We start from the raw sequence: 19,797 nt of genomic DNA on the forward strand, positions 1-19,797 counted from the left end.
TATCATTCCAAGAGTCATTTTCCTTTTATTAACTTTCCTTTTCCAAATCAGAATTTATGCTCCATCCAGCTTTAGTATAATAATTGAAAAAAGCATGGATTGAAAAAAGCACCTATAGTGAAGCCAGGTGCATTGACTCTGGCAGAAACTGATGGACAAAAATGGTGTAAGGAAAGTGGGTAGACCAATACCCACAATATTTCAAAATTGTAATTTGCTTGTTATATCAACATTTTTTTCTTCATTGTTGGCAGTCACCCATTTGTAGTTACTTCCTCCTTTTATGAATTAAGAGTCAGATTCTACATTCAAGTGAATATTCTGGTCTTATTTCGTATAGTGTTGTATTTATATTTTAAAAAGTGATGCAATGTTTTTTGGCACATGTACAAGATACAACAATTCAGACCAATGTCCAAAACCCCCAAACCGCTCTAGACTTTTCTCCTTCAAATCTCTTCCATCCAATTCTGAATCTCTTTTCACCCAGCAAAAGCCTGGGAGAGCAAATGAGCCTTGCAAAGTGAGTAGAAGGTTAACAGATTTGGGATCTGGAGTATACAGATGACAAGATAATGCAATGGTCAAGCACCTTTCACTGATAATGTCTGGTTTCCACTCTCCTTGTGATTAAGCCATGAGACTCTTAGCCCAGCACTTCATTTATCAGCTGATCAGTTGAGATGCAGTCTTTGAAGTAGATTGGACACAGTCTTTAAGGCTTCAGCAGTTAAAAATGATCTATGGCACTCTTCAACCAAGAATCTCGGAGCACTTGAAGTATGAATGGCAATGAATTAAACATCACAGCACCCTGAGGTAGGTATTCTGCCCATTTTACAGATTGAAAAGTAAGGCACAGAGAGGTTAAGTGACTTGCCGTTGGCTGTAAGTAAGTCTGACAGAGACAGAAGAGAAACCAATTTGACTCCCAATCCTGTCAGTCAGTAACAAGAAAATAATTCTCCATCCACTTAAGTCAACATGAGTTACTTACAGGCAAGATTGGCTTTATGTAGTATTCTCAGTGCACCCCATATCTTCCAAGTATTCCAGCAATTTCTCTTTAGATGAGAGATTTTTAGATTTAAGACAGTGATATGGAGTCATTACATAGTTTCTCACTGAACTTCTCTGTCAAAAAAATCATGTTACAAGTAAACATTCAACCTTTAAATGTAAACAGTGACTGAATACAAATGAACCATTTTAAATACAAGTTTGAATTCAATTTGCTGCTATTGAACCATTGGCCAAGATTTTCTAAAGTGACTCAGCTTCTGAATGTCCAACTGGTGAGACCTTAAAGGGTCCCAATTTTAAAGGTGTCTCCCATTGGAGCTCCAGAAATGAAGGTACCCAAAGTCATCAGTCACTTTTGAAAAGCTTGTCCATTGTCTTCTGATTACTAGACATTCTGCTCATGAGAGATTTCTAAAATCTCAGACTAATGAATGTCATTCCAGCAGAGCAATGTAAGTGACCTGCATGAGCATGCAGAAGCAACTTTTGGACTCCTATTTTATCAGCCAGAAGTCTTGACTTTAAGCCTCCAAGACTAAGGTCATCAATGGAAGTTGTGTTCAAGGGGAAGTTGCTTCTCCAGACAATGCTTTGAAAATTTACACTGTATATATTAAGGTGCGGATGTGGAAGGAGAGAAATAATCCTACTAGCTACCAACTAGCCATTGCTATGGGTTGTTTGTTAATGGGATCTAGGGAAAGGCACCTGTCTTACTTGCCTAGCAATAAACTACTGTTCTGCAACAGAACAGTAAGTAGGTGATGAAGTTGAGGAGAATACATGTAGTCATTATTTTAGATAACCCCTACCATGATTTTCACAAAGAGAATATCTTGTGTCCTCCTAATAATGGCTTCCTGCCATTTAAAATCTACATTAACTGGACAGTATGAGACAATACTGTAATGTTTAAAATTAGACAAATTAATTCAGAAACCATAATGCTATACAAGCTTGACAGATTAACTAGCTTTCATCAATACAGCCCATCACTACTTCTAGAACCAGTACAAAACCCACCTAGCAACCAAATGAGGTATCTATTTTGTTAGTTATTCAATGCTTAATATATTCACAGTGGTTTAAAGTTTTAATTAAAAAAATGGTTCGTATCAAGTCCAATTTTATTAATATTTTTCCTTCTGAATAAACAGTAAATAAAACTAGTAATGGAATATCAATAGTTTGATACTTGGCTCAAAATGCAAGGGAGCTCAAAGGTTAGTACTGTTATACACAGTTCAGTTCTAGCACCAAAAACCTGTATAAACAAGTTTCATGCTGGAAAAATACATCAAATTTTTGCAAAACAATAACTTCCTTTCCAGTATGAAAGAATTCACCTTCTCCTAGCTGTGCTGAAGAACTGTAGGTCTTTCACATTTGTGAAAAATGTCCTGCAAGGTACTGCCCCTTTTCAAATGTACATCTTCCGATGAAGATTAATTCCCCACTCCTCCAGAGTCAAGTTTGGGACTATGGGGCAGGAAGGTACAGAGACTTTTTAAACATCTTAAACCCTTTTGCAGGCCCCAGATATGGTGGTGGTGGGACATCGTATTTTCCACCTAATGTCACTGCTTCTTCATAAGTTGGCAGTCCTGACTCATCTGTTCTCAGAGGGAGTGGATTTAAAGAAACCTCTTCATGTCTTCTACTTCTTACGCTGTCTGAGTACCTAAACAGAGTTAAAAGTATTATGAATGACATCTTCATTTTTATATATGAAGGAGAGGATTACATAGCCTTTTGCCAAAGCAAGTACATTTTTAATAATCATAAACAGCATGGGCCAAATGGGTATCCCAGAACCTAGGCTGAGGAACACAGTTAAGTGCTGCAGAAATTCACAGAGACAAGGATGGGGCAGAATCCTCCTCTAGGACCCACTATGACCGTTACTTCATGGCAGTGGCTGGAGTAGCTTCTGTAACTCTGTTGCCCATTCATACTTGTGAGGTTGAGGTAGGATTACCATATTTGAACATTCAAAAAAGAGGACACTCCGGGGGGGGAGGGAATTAGCTCGCGCCCCCATGGCCCCGCCCCAACTCCACCCCTTACCTGCCCCCATTCCAACCCCTTCCCACATCCCCATCCCAGCCCTGCCTCCTCCGAGTGTGCTGCGTTCTCCCTCCTCTTCCCTCTCTCCCAGCCGCGCGAAACAGCTGTTTTGCGGCGCAAGCGCTGGGAACTAGGGGGGAAAAGCGGGCACTCTCTCGAGTGATCAACATTCACTTTCTTTCTTGAATGATCAACTCGTCTTTGGGGACCAATAACAATGGCAAAATCCCAGATGTTTTTAGATATTTAAAAATTCCTCCCGGACAGTGATTTAAGAACCAAAAAGCCAGACATATCTGGAAAAATACGGAGGTATAGTAACCCTAGGTTGAGGGGAGCAGAGAGAGGAGGAGGGCTAGAGGATCCATGTAGCAGTGGATCCTCCAGATTACTTCAGCTCCCTGTCCCAGCAGAACTATGCAAAGGTCCACCCCTCCTTTGAGTTGCAGAATTGTGCCTCCTTCCGTAGAAGAGGAGCTTCTATGCTTATGGAAGTCAGAAAGGATTTGCTTTTAACAGGTAGAGAAGAGGCCCTTAAAGGATTCCAACACAAGTAATTACAAATCAGCTTTTTCTATCTCAATAGATATTTAAGTTGCAAAGATATTTACTGTTGTAAATCGTGTAACTCAATTTATTGTTGTTTTATGTACACTCTTCCTTTTATTTAATATATAATCAAAATTTAGTGCAGTTTTCTGTTCTTTAGATCACGGGGATATTTCCGTGTATCCCACAGTGTGCATGTAAAAAAAAAAAGTGCTGTTTACAAGAACTGACAAGCGCTCTCCTTTAAGATGATTAAGTGCTGATTACTTCTATAGTTGATCTCAAATTTAGTGTTTCAAGTACTCGTACAGTCTAAATTTTAAATCATATTCCAGAAGCATATGTAAAATAAATATCTTAAATAATAATAAAATATTAATAAAATAGTATATTTGTTTCTTAAATACTCAATGTTCTGTGGAGTTTATGGGTGCTTCAAATGATAGGGCAAAGTTTTTTGTCATAAGGGAAGTCTTAGGATGGGTAGTATCACAGATTTTACTTTGATGGTGTGCCCTTGTTGCCAAGAAGGCCAATGGCATTTTGGGATGTATAAGTAGGGGCATTGCCAGCAGATCAAGGGACGTGATCATTCCCCTCTATTCGACATTAGTGAGGCCTCATCTGGAGTACTGTGTCCAGTTTTGGGCCCCACACTACCAGAAGGATGTGGAAAAATTGGAAAACGTCCAGCGGAGGGCAACAAAAATGATTAGGGGACTGGAACACGTGACTTATGAAGAGAGGCTGAGGGAACTAGGATTGTTTAGTCTGCAGAAGAGAAGAAGGAGGGGGGATTTGATAGCTGCTTTCAACTACCTGAAAGGGGGTTCCAAAGAGGATGGATCTAGACTGTTCTAAGTGGTAGCAGATGACAGAACAAGGAGTAATGGTCTCAAGTTGCAATGGGGGAAGTTTAGGTTGGATATTAGGAAAAGCTTTTTCACTAGGAGGGTGGTGAAGCACTGGAATGCGTTACCTAGGGAGGTGGTGGAATCTCCTTCCTTTGAAGTTTTTAAGGTCAGGCTTGACAAAGCCCTGGCTGGGATGATTTAGTTGGGGATTGGTCCTGCTTTGAGCAGGGGGTTGGACTAGATGACCTCCTGAGGTCCCTTCCAACCCTGATATTCTATGGTGTACATAACCCTTGGAAAAAATTTATCGGACTTTATGGTTCCATCCTTTCGTCACCCTGTATAGAAACAAGAACATATGCTTATACTGAAAATGGATACACATTTGGTTCATGGTGAAGTCTTGTACCTAGAACAACCCTGGAGGAGCAGATATCCACTAGCACTATACTGGATAATTTTAGGTTTAAAGATGTATTTTCAATTAAAAATGCATTCAATTTACTTCTTTGTAAATAATTGTGTGGTTTTTTAAAAAAATTAATGCAGTTGAAAGGAAAGTAACCAGAACTTCCGTAGATTTTATACACAGAAAGAAAATTGGAGAGGAGATTACACCAACAAGCTGGCCAAACAAGTTTTTGAAGACTGAAAGATCTATTGCATATCATTTAGTCCAAAAGTGAGATTATGTGTAAACTAAAATCTGGTTTACCTTTTTCCCGTGCTTTAGCTATTCAGAGTCCACTTAACTCTTTGAATACAATTGCCTAACACAAGTATTTCAATTCAGTGATGGACAAATGGCATACTTAGTGCCATCTGTAAGCCTTTCACATAGTTTACTGGTGTGAATTTATGCTTGCAAGCATACATTTATTGCTATGTATCTCCTGCTTTACAGCATATTGTATTTATCACAACACAAAATATTCTCATGAATCTCAGATAAACATACTAGTTACTAACTGTGCCAATTAAGGAGATTCAACTGTATTACAATAGTAGTTTCCATTGTGAAGTTCACAGGAAGGCTGTCTTTAGGAGTCTATGGATCCTCAGCAAGCTTATTCTTTGGAAGAAGTTAAGGCTACTCATATTTCCTCTAGCACAATTCAATCTCTCCAGCAGTTACAAATCCTAATATCTAAAACTATTCTTAAAACCAGTTCACCCTCCTCCATTGCAGGTTTCAAAAAACAGATCTGGCTCAGGGTTCCCTCATGCTGAAACCATTTTTCTTGAAAAAGATTTTGGGGCCCAGCAGTAAAATATTGTTTAACAAGGATCTGTCATCCATGCAAAGGTTATTTGTTTTATATATTTTCTTGTGATTTATAGTTACAACCTTGTATTACCTTAACTCTGAGAATGATATTTTCAGAAGCATTTAGTAGTGACCTAACTCTGTCTCCACTGAAGTCAATAGAAAAATTTCCATTCACTTCAATGAGAGCAGAATGATTTTGAAAATTCCACCTAAATTACCAAAGTTTTTTCTATGAAAGTAAAGTGAAATATTATTCTCAATTCCTTACCCTGGTGGTTGTCTTGCTTTGCATCTGTTTTTGTAGAAATAGTAAATAAGTAATCCAGTTGTAACTAACAGAACTCCAGTAGCAACTAGGCCAGTCAGAAGTCCTGTAACATCAATGTTCTGTGTAGCTTCACCACCTAAACAGAAATCTGTAATTATTTCTAGTTGACTAACACTATAGTACTATTCACAATGCTTCATCAATGGTGGCCTTCTCTCTTTTTGAAGATTTGAGAGAGATGTTACAATAAGATTAACAGTAGTAGTTCCTTTCTATTAGTCTTCTCACATGACAAGCCATCACATCAATCCAGCACTACCTAAAGACACCCCAACAAAAAAGCAAAGGTTAGCAAATATTCCTCTCCTCGATCATTTATATATGCATGTTATTGAGATTCTCCACCACTCCATCCCCATCAATGTTATTTCACACACTTATTGCATCTTTCATCAGATTAAGTCCTTCAGAGCAGATGCTGACTTTCACTATGTTTGTATAGCACCTACTACAGTGAGGTCCAATCCTAACTGGGGCCTCTATAAAACTACTGCAGTACAAAATAAAAACAGAAGTAGGCAGCAGCAGAATTATAGTTGCAAAGTTTCTATATTGTCTAATACATACAAGGAAATGGATAGTAGAATGCATATTTCAATATGCAGTAGTAAAGGGCCAAAGTCTTCAAACTCCCTGAACTTCACAAATATATTAATTACTATATAATATACATTTCAGTATATCAAATATAAAAAGAAAATGCACAAAAAATATAAAAAGACAGTAATCAAGGGTTATAATTGTGCCAGTTGAATAATTAGTTTTGACCAGATAACAACATACATTGCAACATGCTTGGGGGGGAGGGAGTCTAGAGTATGTGTGAGGGGAGCAATATTTTCAATGTAACAGGGAAAGAAAACGAGATAAGCTCTGATCTTGACTTACCAAATTTTGTGCTGGGTCCCTTAATGGAATATTCTTTCCAAAAAGTCATCTATGAAAATAAAAATGTTTTTTTAAAAAGTTCAAGCCTGTGTGTAATGTATAACTTAAATAAGAGATTGTGGACATTTATTCAGACATGGCATAAATGGCACAACTCCCACTGAAGTCAAAAGTTGCACCTGTTTACCCCAGGGCTGAAATTCCCTGAAACTTGTGTATTCAGGTATAACATCATAAAAACTGCCATACTAGAACAAACCAATGGTCCACCTAAACCGATAGAAAGAAATGCCAGCTGTTTAAAAGAAAAGGAAAGAGACAAACCAAGAACACCTCTAAATTGCAATACTATATCATACAGACACATTTCTTCTTGATGCCACTTAGTAATTAGCTTACACTGACAATGGAGATTGGTGGTGCTTATAATTTATCCTGGTTAGTGTATGTTCCAATGCTATTCATGCAAATCTGATCTTACAAAGCTACTTGCCTCAATAATATCCTGCAACAGTGAGTTCCATAGGTTAATAATATGATGCATATAAGAGAATATTTTATGACTAAAGACAGTAATGCACTGTGTAAAATTTAATCCTATAGTTTAGACCGAGACTAAGCCACAACCCACATTGGAAAAAGCGGCGGGGAGGGCAGGAGGAAGAAGCCACTGTGCAGCAGAAGCCTCCAGGGAAATTATGGTGTAGTCATGTAAAATTCCTCATGGGAGACTCCCAGAGAATGCAAACTCCAGTGGCCGCTCCATCCTCCTGGGAGAGGATGCACTGCTTGCTCCTTCTGCAGCTGAGTGCAGAGGATGGCAGAGGCCCTGGAGAGGTTTGCACTACAAGCAGGACTAGTTGTTTGGAGGATTGCAAGTACTGCCCTCATCTGTGCCTGGCTTCTTCCTGGGGACGGGGGTGAAAGGCTTGCATCCCTTTTCCCTCTCCTGCCAAAGGTTTCTTTCACTATACAGTAGCATCTTTCAAGTTGCTCCTTATCCATAGAACACTCACACTTAACTGATCTACTGCCCTCTTCTCAAGATTCCCCTTTGCTGTAACTTGTATGTGAAATCAGCCAATTAACGAGCGAGGGCAGATGGAAATAGTTGGCACTTTATATATAATTTTTTAAAAGTATAAAATACACAAAATTATTTGTGTGATTTTATCCCCTTCCCAGATCACTTTTTTCCCCCAAAAAGTTCCCAGTTCTGAAGACACTCACGCATGTGCCTATATAAATATAAATAAATATAAATAATAGTGGCAGAACTCCTGCTTTAAGTGATCTCTTCTGGAGGGCTGCAGTAATTTATAAGAACCATCTACTGATGGCCACTCAGTATTTTAAACTAAATCAAAGCAATTACCATTTTATCAGGGTCTTCAAAAATTTCTCTTGCTTCTTCATAATTGCACAGTTCCTCATAGCATTCTCTTTCTAGATTACCAGGGGTAAATACTTCAAAATCAAATCTGTTATACAGAAGATGTCGTCCGATGAACAAATTGGCTTCTTTTTCTGATGTAAACACTAACAAAAAAATAAATTAATTTAAAAGAGCTAAATTAGGGGGATAGTTCTGGTATTCTTACAGAAAACTCTGGAGTTCTTTAAAATCCCAAAAGAAAAACCTCTCTCTGTTTTTTTCCCATTTCACCTGATATAAAAGGAGACTTCAAGCCCTCTTCCTGAATCATTTTCTTTGCTGCCAACACAACAGTTCTCTTTCTGCCTGTTCCACATTCAAATTGAAATATTTTCTGTCTCTTGTAAATAGTTTCAGATTTTCTCATAGCAACTTTTTAGAATTTGGTCCTTATGCCAGCTGTCTGAAATGCAAGTGACCACAGCTGTGGTAATGACCCTGATGGGGTGCGGGAGTCTCTGGGAATCTTAAGTTTCCTTGTAATATTCAATTACTTTAAGATGTACTTCTAAGCAGACCCAGACTGAGCAAGATCCAGTATTCACATCTTGAAAAAGCCTAAGGGTTACCTCCTTTGATATATTCCAGTAAGAATCCTACATTCCTTTTCACACATTCTGGTATCTGAATTCTAGTATTTGTTTTAGAAATTGGGTTTCCATCAGCACAGTGGACAAATCCCATTAATTTATTCTTAATATCACACTATTTAGGAACAGCATTTAAGGGTAAATTGAAGCTTTAAACAAAAACGGCAATAATTATTTTTATAGCTTTCAAATAAATGCTGTTTTATGGTCATTAGGTTCATGATGGGATTCTTGCTGACATCATTTTTGATTAAGTTTATTTTTGCCATTTTTAGAAGCTGGTTAGGAGCCTAAAAAATAAACTCACTCACCCTAGTTGTGAAGTAGGATTCCAGAAGAGTTAGTGAAGTTATAGCAGACTTAAAGATACTGGAATGCATTTTCTCATCAGGTTTCTTCTGGGCTCAAGTTTTAGCCTGTCTTTGCTATAACTTGTAATAGAGAACTCATCTTTGAACAACAGAAATATTCTGACCTGGTTTTCTGTGCAACTGAAATATTTTAAATTAACTTCTAGTATAAGTAAGTAGACTGTTTTGCTAAGTGCAATGACTAGAGGGTTAATTAAAAAGAACTCTCCAATGTGTAAGGGTGTTAATGAAAGCTGAAAGAACATTCTTACAAACTAAGCCCACTTGCTTAAAAAGGGAGAAAGAGACAAGATGCAGGATAAAGTTATTCAGTCACAAAGAAGATATGTGCTTGTTAGACAATTCATTTATATAGATCAGTGGTGGGCAACCTGCGGCCCACGGACTGCACGTGGCCCATCAGGGTGATCTGCTGGTGGGCTGCCAGACAGTTTGTTTACATTTGCACGGCCACCCGCAGCTCCCGTGCAAATGTAAACAGCACAGGCCACAAGGACGTGCTGGCTGCTACGTCCTGCGGCTCCCATTGGCCGGGAACGGCGAACCACAGCCACTGGGAGCTGCGGGCGACTGTGCAAATGTAAACAAACTGTCTGGCAGCCCACCAGCAGATTACCTTGACGGGCCGCAGGTTGCCCACCACTGGTATAGATTACCTCATAACGCAGGAATTTTTGCCTTAATAGTTACTGTTGGGCATTGCAATGGTATCTCAAAGGGTTTTGCTTAGTGACAATTTCAAGAGACTTACAGTATCACTCATTAATTTCTGCTTCCTTTAATACTATCACTGAACAATGTGAGGAATCACTTATCTTAAGATGAATTATCTTGTCATTATGTTATCAACTCAGAAGGAGTTATAGCATTTAAGATTATCACATTTTTACAGCACAGAGAAAGGGACTAGACTTAAGAAGAATTGAATCCCCAAAGTACATTTGGGCAGTGCTGAAATAGTTTTCCCTAGGAGTTCACTTTAGTGCAACCTGTATCGAAACAAGGACTTTGAAACTGAATACTACTAATCAAACTGAAAAGAAAAGCTTTGCCTGTTTTGTTCAGCAGTGTTTCATTCACTTATCAGATAAAACTGGAAAAAAAATTGGGCTTCAGAATAGAAATGTTTAACTGAAATCAAAACCTGATCCTTCAACTTGTAGATTTTTCAACAACTTGATGGCTACATACAAATCCAGCAGAATGGGGGAAATAGTGTCAAATCAGGTTCCATCCTGTTAACACTAGTTAGCAACCTAAGAAACTTGCACATATTTGCATTAACTTAAATACCTGAAACATGTGTAATGAACAGAGTTATGGTTGGGGGGAGGAAGAGCTCAGTGGTTTGAGCATTGGCCTGCGAAACCTGGGATGTAAGTTCAATCCTTGAGGGGGCCATTTAGGGATCTGGGGCAAAAATTTGGGATTGGTCCTGCTTTGAGCAGGGGGTTGGACGAGATGACCTCCCAAGGTCCCTTCCAACCCTGATATTCTATGATTCTCTGCTTTGTGGCTATTTCCTGACTTTTCTGTCTCTCATATCTGGAACAGAACATTAAATTAATAACTTGTAATTTTAATTTAAAATTGTGGCAGTTATGCATGCAGAGGACTTGCAGAATCAGGATCTGAATAGAACTGGAAGGGATCTTGAGAGGTCATCTAGTCCAGTCCCCTGCACTAGTGGCAGAACTAATTATCTAGACCATTCCTGACAGGTGTTTGTCTAACCTGCTCTTAAAAATCTCCAGTGATGGCGATTCCACAACCTCCCTATGCAATTTATTCAATTGCTTAACCACCCTGACAGTTAGGAAGTTTTTCTTAATGTCCAACCTAAACCTTCTATGCTGCAATTTAAAATCATTGCTTCTTGTCCTATCCTCAGAGATTAAGAAGAACAATTCTTCTCCCTCCTCCTTGTAACAACCTTTTATGTACTTGAAAACTGTTATCATGTCCCATCTCAGTCTTCTCTTTTCCAGACTAAACAAAACCATTTTTTTCACTCTTCCCTCATAGGTTATGTTTTCTAGACCTTTACTCATTTTTGTTGCTCTTCTCTGGACTCTCTCCAGGTTGTCTACATCTTTCCTGAAATGTGGCACCCAGAACTGGATACAATACTCCAGTTGAGGCCTAATCAGAGTAGAGTGGAAGAATTACTTCGCATACCTTGCTTACAACTCTCCTGCTAATGCATCCCAGAATGATGTTCGCTTTTTTTGCAACAGCGTTACACTGTTGACTCATATTTAGCTTGTCTACTATGACCCCCGATCCCTTTCTCCTTCCTAGGCAGTCATTTCCCATTTTGTATGTGTGCAACTGATTGTTCCTTCCTAAATGGAGTACTTTGCATTTGTCCTTATTGAATTTCATCCTGTTTACTTCGGACCATTTCTCCAGTTTGTCCAGATCATTTTGAATTATAATCCTATCCTCCCAAGCACTTGCAACCCCTCCCAGCTTGGTATCATCCGCAAACTTCATAAATGTACTCAGTATGCCATAATGTAAATCATTGATGAAGATATCAGATAGAACCAGACCCAGAACTGATCCCTGCAGGACTCCACTTGTTATGCCCTTCCAGTATGACTGTGAACCACTGATAACTACTCTCTGGGAACGGTTTTCCAACCAGTTTTGCACCACCTTATAGTATCTCTGTCTAGGTTGCATTTCCCTAGTTTGTTTATGAGAAGGGCATGTGGGACAGTATCAAAAGCTTTACTTAAGTCAAGATATAGATGGGCACTATGTTATAGATGGGCCACTATATTCCCCTTTTCCAGTCTTCTGTAATCTCTCCCATCTTCCATGACTTCTCAAAGATAATCACTAATGGCTCAGATATCTCCTCAGTCAGCTCCTGGAGTATTCTAGGATGCATTTCATCAGGCCCTGGTGATCTGAAGACATCTAACTTGTCTAAGTAATTTTTAACTTGTTCTTTCCTATTTTAGCCTCTTCTGATTCTACCTCATTTTCACTGGCATTCACTATGTTAGATGTCCAATCGCCACCAGCCTTCATGGTGAAAACCAAAACAAAGAAGTCATTAAGCACCTCTGCATTTGCCACATTTTCTGTTGTTATTTTTCCCCCCTCACTGAGTAACAGGCCTACCCTGTCCTTGAACATAAGAATGACCATACTGGGTCAGACCAAAGGTCCATCCAGCTCAGTATCCTGTCTACCGACAGTGGCCAATGCCAGGTGCCCCAGAGGGAGTGAACTTAACAGGTAATGATCAAGTGATCTCTCTCCTGCCATCCATCTCCTCCTTCTGACAAACAGAGGCTAGGGACACCATTCCTTATCCATCCTGGCTAATAGCCATTAACCTCCATGAATTTATTCAGTTCTCTTTTAAACCCTGTTATAGTCCTAGCCTTCACAACCTCCTCAGGCAAGGAGTTCCACAGGTTGACTGTGTGCTGAGTGAAGCAGAACTTCCTTTTATGTGTTTTACACCTGCTACCCATTAATTTCATTTAGTGGCCCCTAGTTCTTATATTATGGGAACAAGTAAATAACTTTTCCTTATTCACTTTCTCCACACCACTCATGATTTTATATACCTCTATCATATCCCCCGAGTCTCCTCTTTTCCAAGCTAAAAAGTCCGAGCCTCTTTAATCTCTCCTCATATGGGACCCATTCCAAACCCCTAATCATTTTAGTTGCCCCTTTCTGAACCTTTTCTAATGCTAGTATATCTTTTTTGAGATGAGGGGACCACATCTGTATGCAGTATTCAAGATGTGGACGTACCATGGATTTATATAAGGGTAATAAGATATTTTCCATCTTATTCTCTATCCCTTTTTTACTGATTCCTAACATCCCGTTTGCTTTTTTGACTGCCGCTGCACACTGCATGGACGTCTTCAGAGAATGATGACTCCAAGATCTTTCTCCTGATTAGTTGTAGCTAAATTTGCCCCCATTGTATGTATAGTTGGGGTTATTTTTTCCAATGTGCATTACTTTACATTTATCCACATTAAATTTCATTTGCCATTTTGTTGCCCAATCACTTAGTTTTGTGAGATCTTTTTTAAGTTCTTCACAGTCTGCTTTGGTTTTAACTATCTTGAGCAGTTTAGTATCATCTGCAAACTTTGCCACCTCCCTGTTTACCCCTTTCTCCAGATCATTTGTGAATAAGATGAATAGGATTGGTCCTAGGACTGACCCTTGGGGAACACCACTAGTTACCCCTCTCCATTCTGAAAATTTACCATTTATTCCTAACCTTTGTTCCCTGTCTTTTAACCAGTTCTCAATCTATGAAATCTTCCCTCTTATCCCATGATAACTTAATTAACCTAAGTGCCTTTGGTGAAGGACCTTGTCAAAAGCTTTCTGAAAATCTAAGTACACTATGTCCACTGGATCCCCCTTGTCCACGTTTGCTGACCCCCTCAAAGAACTCTAATAAATTAGTAAGACATGATCTCCCTTTACAGAAACCATGTTGACTTTTGCGCAACAATTTATGTTCTTCTATGCGTCTGACAATTTTATTCTTTACTATTTTTTCTCTTCTTCTTGCTGCTAATGTATTTGTAGAATGTGTTCTTGTTACGCTTTATGTCTCTGACTAGTTTGATCTCATTTTGTGCCTTGGCCTTTCTAATTTTGTCCCTACATACTTGTGTCATTTATTTATATTCATCTTTGTAATTTGACCTAGTTTCCACTTTGTGTAGGACTCTTTTTTTGAGTTTTAGATCATTGAAGATCTCCTGGTTAAGCCAGAGTGGTCTCTTGCCATACTTCCTATCTTTCCTACGCAGTGGGATAGTTTCCTCTTGTGCCCGTGATAATGTCTCTTTGAGAAACTGCCAACTGTCTTCTATTTTTTTTTCCCCTTAGACTTGCTTCCCATGGGATCTTACCTGTCAACTTCCTGAGTTTGCTAAAGTCTGCCTTCTTGAAATCCATTGTCTTTATTTTGTTGTTCTCCCTACCTTATAATCATGAATTCGATCATTTTATGATCACTTTCACCCAAGCTGCCTTCCACTTGGAAATTCTCAACCAGTTCCTCCCTATTTGCCAAAATCAAATCTAGAACAGCCTCTCTCCAGTAGCTTTCTACACCTTCTGAAATAAAAAATTGTCTCTGATACATTCCAAGAATTTATTGGCTAATCTGTGGTCTGCTGTGTTATTTTCCCAACAGATGTCTGAATAGTTGAAGTCCCCCATCACCACCAAGTCCTGTGCTTTGGATGATTTTGTTAGCTGTTTAAAAAAAGCCTCATCCACCTCTTCTTCCTGGTTAGGTGGTCTGTAGTAGAGCCCTACCATGACATCACCCTTGTTTTTTACCCCTTTTATCCTTACCCAGAGATTTTCAACAAGTCTGTCTCCTATTTCCATCTCAATCTCAGTCCAAGTGTATTCATTTTTAACATATAAGGCAACACATCCTCCCTTTTTTCCCTGCCAGTCCTTCCTGAGCAAGCTGTACCTTTCTATACCAATATTCCAGTCATGTGTATTACCCAACCAGGTCTCTGTGATGCCAGCTATGTCATAGTTGTGTTTATTTACTAGCATTTTGAGTTCTTCCTGCTTATTCCCCATACTTCTCGCATTAGTATATCTGGAGACTTTCTAGATCAGTAGTCCAAACCCATCTCCTGTGTTTAGGTTACTCAGTAAGTAACCTATGTGAAATGAGCTAGAGATTTTAGTCCAGTTGTTAGTGGGCAGTTGGGCACACCTTAAAAAAAAGACAACACCCAGCAGACCTGGCACCACTGTTGGTACTTATTTCTCTTGCCTTTAAATATAGTCCTGCCTGGCAGGATGGGGTGCACTGATCAGGAGTGGTGGGGCAGACCTTGGTCTGTACACCCACATTCACTCTTGTTATTTGGAAATACTTTGGAAATTCTTCATATGATAATGGACTATACGCAAATACTTTGAAGAAATGAACCAAATGAGAGATCAGTTTAGTGCTTCCATGTGTTGTATTCAATCCTGGCTGTTAGGAATATAGCAATTGCCAAACTGGACAGACCACTGATCCATCACTGTCTCGCAGCCTCTCACTAGGCAGATGTGAGATAATCAATCCCCATGAAGGTCTCATCCAACTCTTTACAGTTAGAGATTACCTTAACCCTTGAAGCATGGGGTTTAGATCCCTCCCAAAATGTGCTAGTTTCAAGTATAACAACTCTAGATATTCCTTGCTGTCCCTATAAAAATGTCCAACCCCTCTGAGTCTGGCTAAATTCTTGGTTTCAATGTCATACCGTGGCAATGAGTTCCACAGTTTAATTACACATTGAGTGGAAAAGTAATCAAACAAACTTTCTGTTATGTCATAAGACAATCTAGTGATTCAAACAGTTTCTGATCAACTATTTTTTAAATGAAAACTTTGATCTTTTCTGAATGCCAAGTATGAAACAAAACAACCCCTTCCAAATACGAACAAATGCAGTGCAGTCTTAATAGAGACTGAATTATTGTTTCATACTCATTGCTAAGAAAATCTGATGACAACGGTAACTGTCACTGACAGGTGCCCAGAGGCCTAAGAGGAGCCTGTATTGTCCTGTTTATCTCATTCCAGTGTTTTTTTCTGAAACCCCATTGACTATCTGTTTGACTGATGATCATTTTAGCAAAAACCTCCAACTATTCTAAAATGGTGGGAGAAGCAAGAATATGATTTTTAAACCAACCTAAAGCCTGTTGCTTCTAATGTTAGTTAACGATCACACACCCTGTGTTACACACTTTTAGTTTTTAAGCAAGATTGTTTCCACAACAGAACACTGTAAGATGCAGTTTAGCTCAAGAAAGTATAGCTTCATTTTAGAAGAGTATTACCTTCTTTCCCTATATGCTTTGAATCCTTTAATCTTCTTGTGCAATGAGGAAATGCAAACATTATTGTCAGCTGACACAACAGTACCAAAACCACATAGTCTAGTATCTGTCAAAATAAAGTATTAGTTAAAAACTCCCAGATGTTGTTTGTGTATCTTAAATGAATCTACTGTATGCAGTTGTCAGACACAAGTCCCCACAAGCAACTTGGATTATTTTTTCCCTATAGGCAGTACACCTACCCAAACTGGTCCCACATATATTTAATAACAATTGCATAATGTAGTCATCACCATTTGAATTAACAAAGAACAGTATTCTACCACCTGAGCTAGAGAAGTAAGTCCATTAGCTGACAGTAGTATAAGTGCTTACTAAAGGTTGATACTACATATTTTGCGATTGTGGCAATCCTACTTGGAAGATTTTAATAATGATGATCCTGCAGCCAAACAAACTAAAGTGCAAGTGTGACTGACTGTACTGAACTGTAGATAAAAGCATCACTTTGCCCACTGATGAAGTACAGCCACCACTTGGGCAGCAGCTACTTAGCAAAACACAGCAAGTTACTTGACAGTTTACAGCAGAGTTTGTAATACCCTATCCTATTGAAATTACGGTTTAAGTGATTCTAGAATATAAAACAGTTTTGGTTCTCTGTTTAAACCCTTTCAAGATGCACCCACAAAACACTTTTCTAATTACATGACAGTCCAAGATGTCAGGATGACTTTAAGATATCGGATAATCAAAATTAATTTAAAAAATAATTTCCCTTCCAGTGGAGCCTGCTGGAAAGCATTGTTTCCTTTTTTGAGGCACGAATACGGAGCCAGTTTGCTCTCTCCGTTGCCTACTCCCATTCTAGTTTGCCGATAGCAGGCAGAGCCCTGCACAAGGTGGGTCCGCAGAATTTGAGCTACAATCATTTGTCCCTCCGAAACAACTGAAACGGGCAGCGTCCTCTTTGTTCTCCATCTGTGATTGCGTCTGAATCAGGCTCTGGTGCAGGGATCTCGCCTGAAGCTCCCTTCCCCGCCAGGCCTTGTTTTCGTTCATTCATTTTTTATTGTGTTAGAACATGACTAACTGGAGTGTGAAATTAACTAACAGGATCTTGACCACAACCTAGCCTAGAACAGGCGTTCAACACGCTGTCATCTGATTCCACTCGCCACAGTCACGTTCAATGGAGGAGTCGGGGGTATCTGCAAATGGGAACAGAGTCACTTTATCCCAGCAGCCAGGGATCCCTTTGGGACCAGAGGGTTGGCCCAGGCTGGGTGGCTGATGGGATCCGGGGTGGCCCTAGGTTTGATTTCGGGAATGAATTTATTGTGTCTTGTCCTGAATGGCCCGACAGGAGAGGGAAAGGCTTAATCTTCTGTGACCCTCCCCGCAGGGGAGACGTAGCTGGGCGGAGTCCCTCGCCCGGGCCGGCCCCCCGTCTCTCTCCCTCCCCCGTAGCCCGAAGGCAGGCACCCACCCAGCCCGGGGACTGACCTACCTGCTCGAGCTGCAGCGCCCGGACTCCGGGCTGAGGGGCAGGGGACAAACACCACCCGCGCTCCCCCTCCGCCGCGGCGCTTCCCGGAGAGGGAGCAGCCAGGATCACGTGGCCCAGCCGCCGTTTCACCGAGAGCCGCCCCAGCCGGCACCTGGCCTGGCCACACGGGCTCTGTCCGGAGCACCCAGCCCCCGCAAGCGGAGCTGAGCCCCGCTCTAGGTGCCTGCCGCCCCCCCGGCCCCAGACGAGCCTCAGCATGGGCCCTGGCGTCCCCCGCGTAGCTGAGCTCCTGCTCCGTGTCCCGCTTATGAGCTGAGCTCTCCACACCCGGCATAGCAGTTGAGCCCCTATATGTGCGCCTGGCGGAGGCCGCTCAGCCCCATCGTGGCCCCCGCTGAGCAGGACCCATCCAAGCCTGTCGTCCGCCTTCGGTCCCTTCTTCCTGGAAGGAGGAGTTGAGTCTCCTCATCGCCCCAACCCCTCCCAGCAGCTCCGAGCCAGCACTTCGGATTTGTGTTTTGACCTTTTCTTTCCCCTTCACTTGGGGGTGGGGGATGCTGATTGAAAGCATGAAGCAAGAGAGCAGTGATTTATTTGTGAAATTCAGGGGGAAGCTCCAGCCACACAAAGGGCTTACTGGCCTCATTAAACAGTCCCATGTCTTAATCCATCCACCAACTGATAATAGAAACGATTGAAACATAGGGGGAGGAGAAAAAAGGAAACTGTTCCCTGGCTGGAATGGTTAGAGTCAATGTTTAGGATCCCCCAGCTCCTTCCCAATAAACCACTGCTAAAAAGTAAAGAGAAATAAGAAAGGGAGAGAAGAAAGGAAAAAAGAATAGTTAATTCCAGAGAAACCAGTAGGAGATCCCAATTTAATTTGTTAGACTTTCTGAGTAGATGTCCTTTTCAGAAATTGTTGTGTTTTAGTGGATGTCAAGCAGCCTAGCCTCCTCCACCCCCAAACATAATGGGCACAATTCTCAGGCCTAGGAAAAAGGGTATATTTTTAATCCCTGATCAACTAATCCATGTAGCAAGCCTAGTAAAGACAAGGCAGTTGTACTTTAACTCATATTAGCTGGTCAAGATAAACCCAACAGAACAGAATAGTTAATAGAGATTACAACTACATTGTCTTCACTAGGACTGTAACATGGGTTAGTTAACAGATTAAAATACACCTTGGCATTGTCTTTACTGCCATTAAAGATGTGTTTTTACTGCAGGATAACTAACACACATTAGCTATCCTGCTGTAAAATCTTAGTGGAGACAAGGTACTGTAGTTTTTACTGTGAAGTAGCTAGACAAGGTCAATACTATACCCCAACCTATAGCTGAGCTCACCTATTTAGTCTTTTTTGCAATGAAGATTGACACTTTCACTAACAAAAACATCTTCAGTTGGGCTGTAAAAGGCCCTTAAAGATGGCAGAAACAGCTCCCTGAGAACAAAGGTGCGGGAACACTTTGTATAGGGGAGGTGCTGAGAGCCATTGAACCAAACTGTAAACCCTGTATGTAATGGAAACTATTTCAAGCCAGCACCCCTAGTTCCACTACCTGTGCCTGAGAATACCTCCTGCACAGTGGACCTTCTTGACTAGCACAGAGCTGTCATAAGGGGAGGTTAGATCCTAGACCCCGGGGGTAGGAGGCCCAGGGAGGGGTTGGACTGTGAGCCCACCCTACACTCTCCCCGCTGTGGCTCCTGTACCATGATGTTGGCCCCGCTTCAGCCCCTTGGCTTTTGCCACAGCATGCAGATGGGATCCTCCCCCTGCAATGTACCTTTCCTGGCCATGAGTTGGGGTTTTTTGTGAGGGTCTTGTGTTCCCCCCGCTCTCTGGTGGTTGGGGAGCCTGTACAAGCGCACTGAGACTTTCCCTCTGCCTACTCTTAACCTCCCCTTCCCGCTGCAGAGGGCAGAGTGTCTGGCTGAAACTCACCTTACTAGGGCTATTGCTTCCCAGGGACCGTGGGAAACAAAGCATAAATTAGGTCCTTAAGGACTCCTTCTGCCTACCACACAAACT

The 19,797-nt window shown here is 40.7% G+C and overlaps 2 protein-coding genes across 3 annotated transcripts in view; one reads left to right on the plus strand and one right to left on the minus strand.

Moving 5' to 3' along the window:
• LOC140912745 (uncharacterized) overlaps positions 1-19,797 on the plus strand; it is a 101,248-nt gene that overhangs the window by 20,356 nt on the left and 61,095 nt on the right. The window lies entirely within an intron of this gene.
• Positions 58-18,191, minus strand: PRRG4 (proline rich and Gla domain 4). Of its 2 annotated transcripts, XM_073347724.1 has the most exons (6): positions 17,756-18,102; positions 16,246-16,351; positions 8,355-8,518; positions 6,980-7,028; positions 6,032-6,167; positions 58-2,704 (listed from the first exon to the last, which is right to left on the minus strand). In XM_073347724.1, exons 1-6 carry the CDS (start codon positions 18,011-18,013, stop codon positions 2,503-2,505), a joined length of 915 nt encoding a protein of 304 aa, XP_073203825.1. In that variant the 5' UTR covers positions 18,014-18,102; the 3' UTR covers positions 58-2,502. The 2 variants fall into 2 exon arrangements, with proteins under 2 accessions (XP_073203825.1, XP_073203826.1); XM_073347725.1 differs by lacking the exon at positions 16,246-16,351 and having other exon boundaries at positions 59-2,704; positions 17,756-18,191.

This window comes from Lepidochelys kempii, chromosome 6, assembly GCF_965140265.1.
Source record: "Lepidochelys kempii isolate rLepKem1 chromosome 6, rLepKem1.hap2, whole genome shotgun sequence".
Lineage (NCBI taxonomy): Eukaryota > Metazoa > Chordata > Testudines > Cheloniidae > Lepidochelys > Lepidochelys kempii.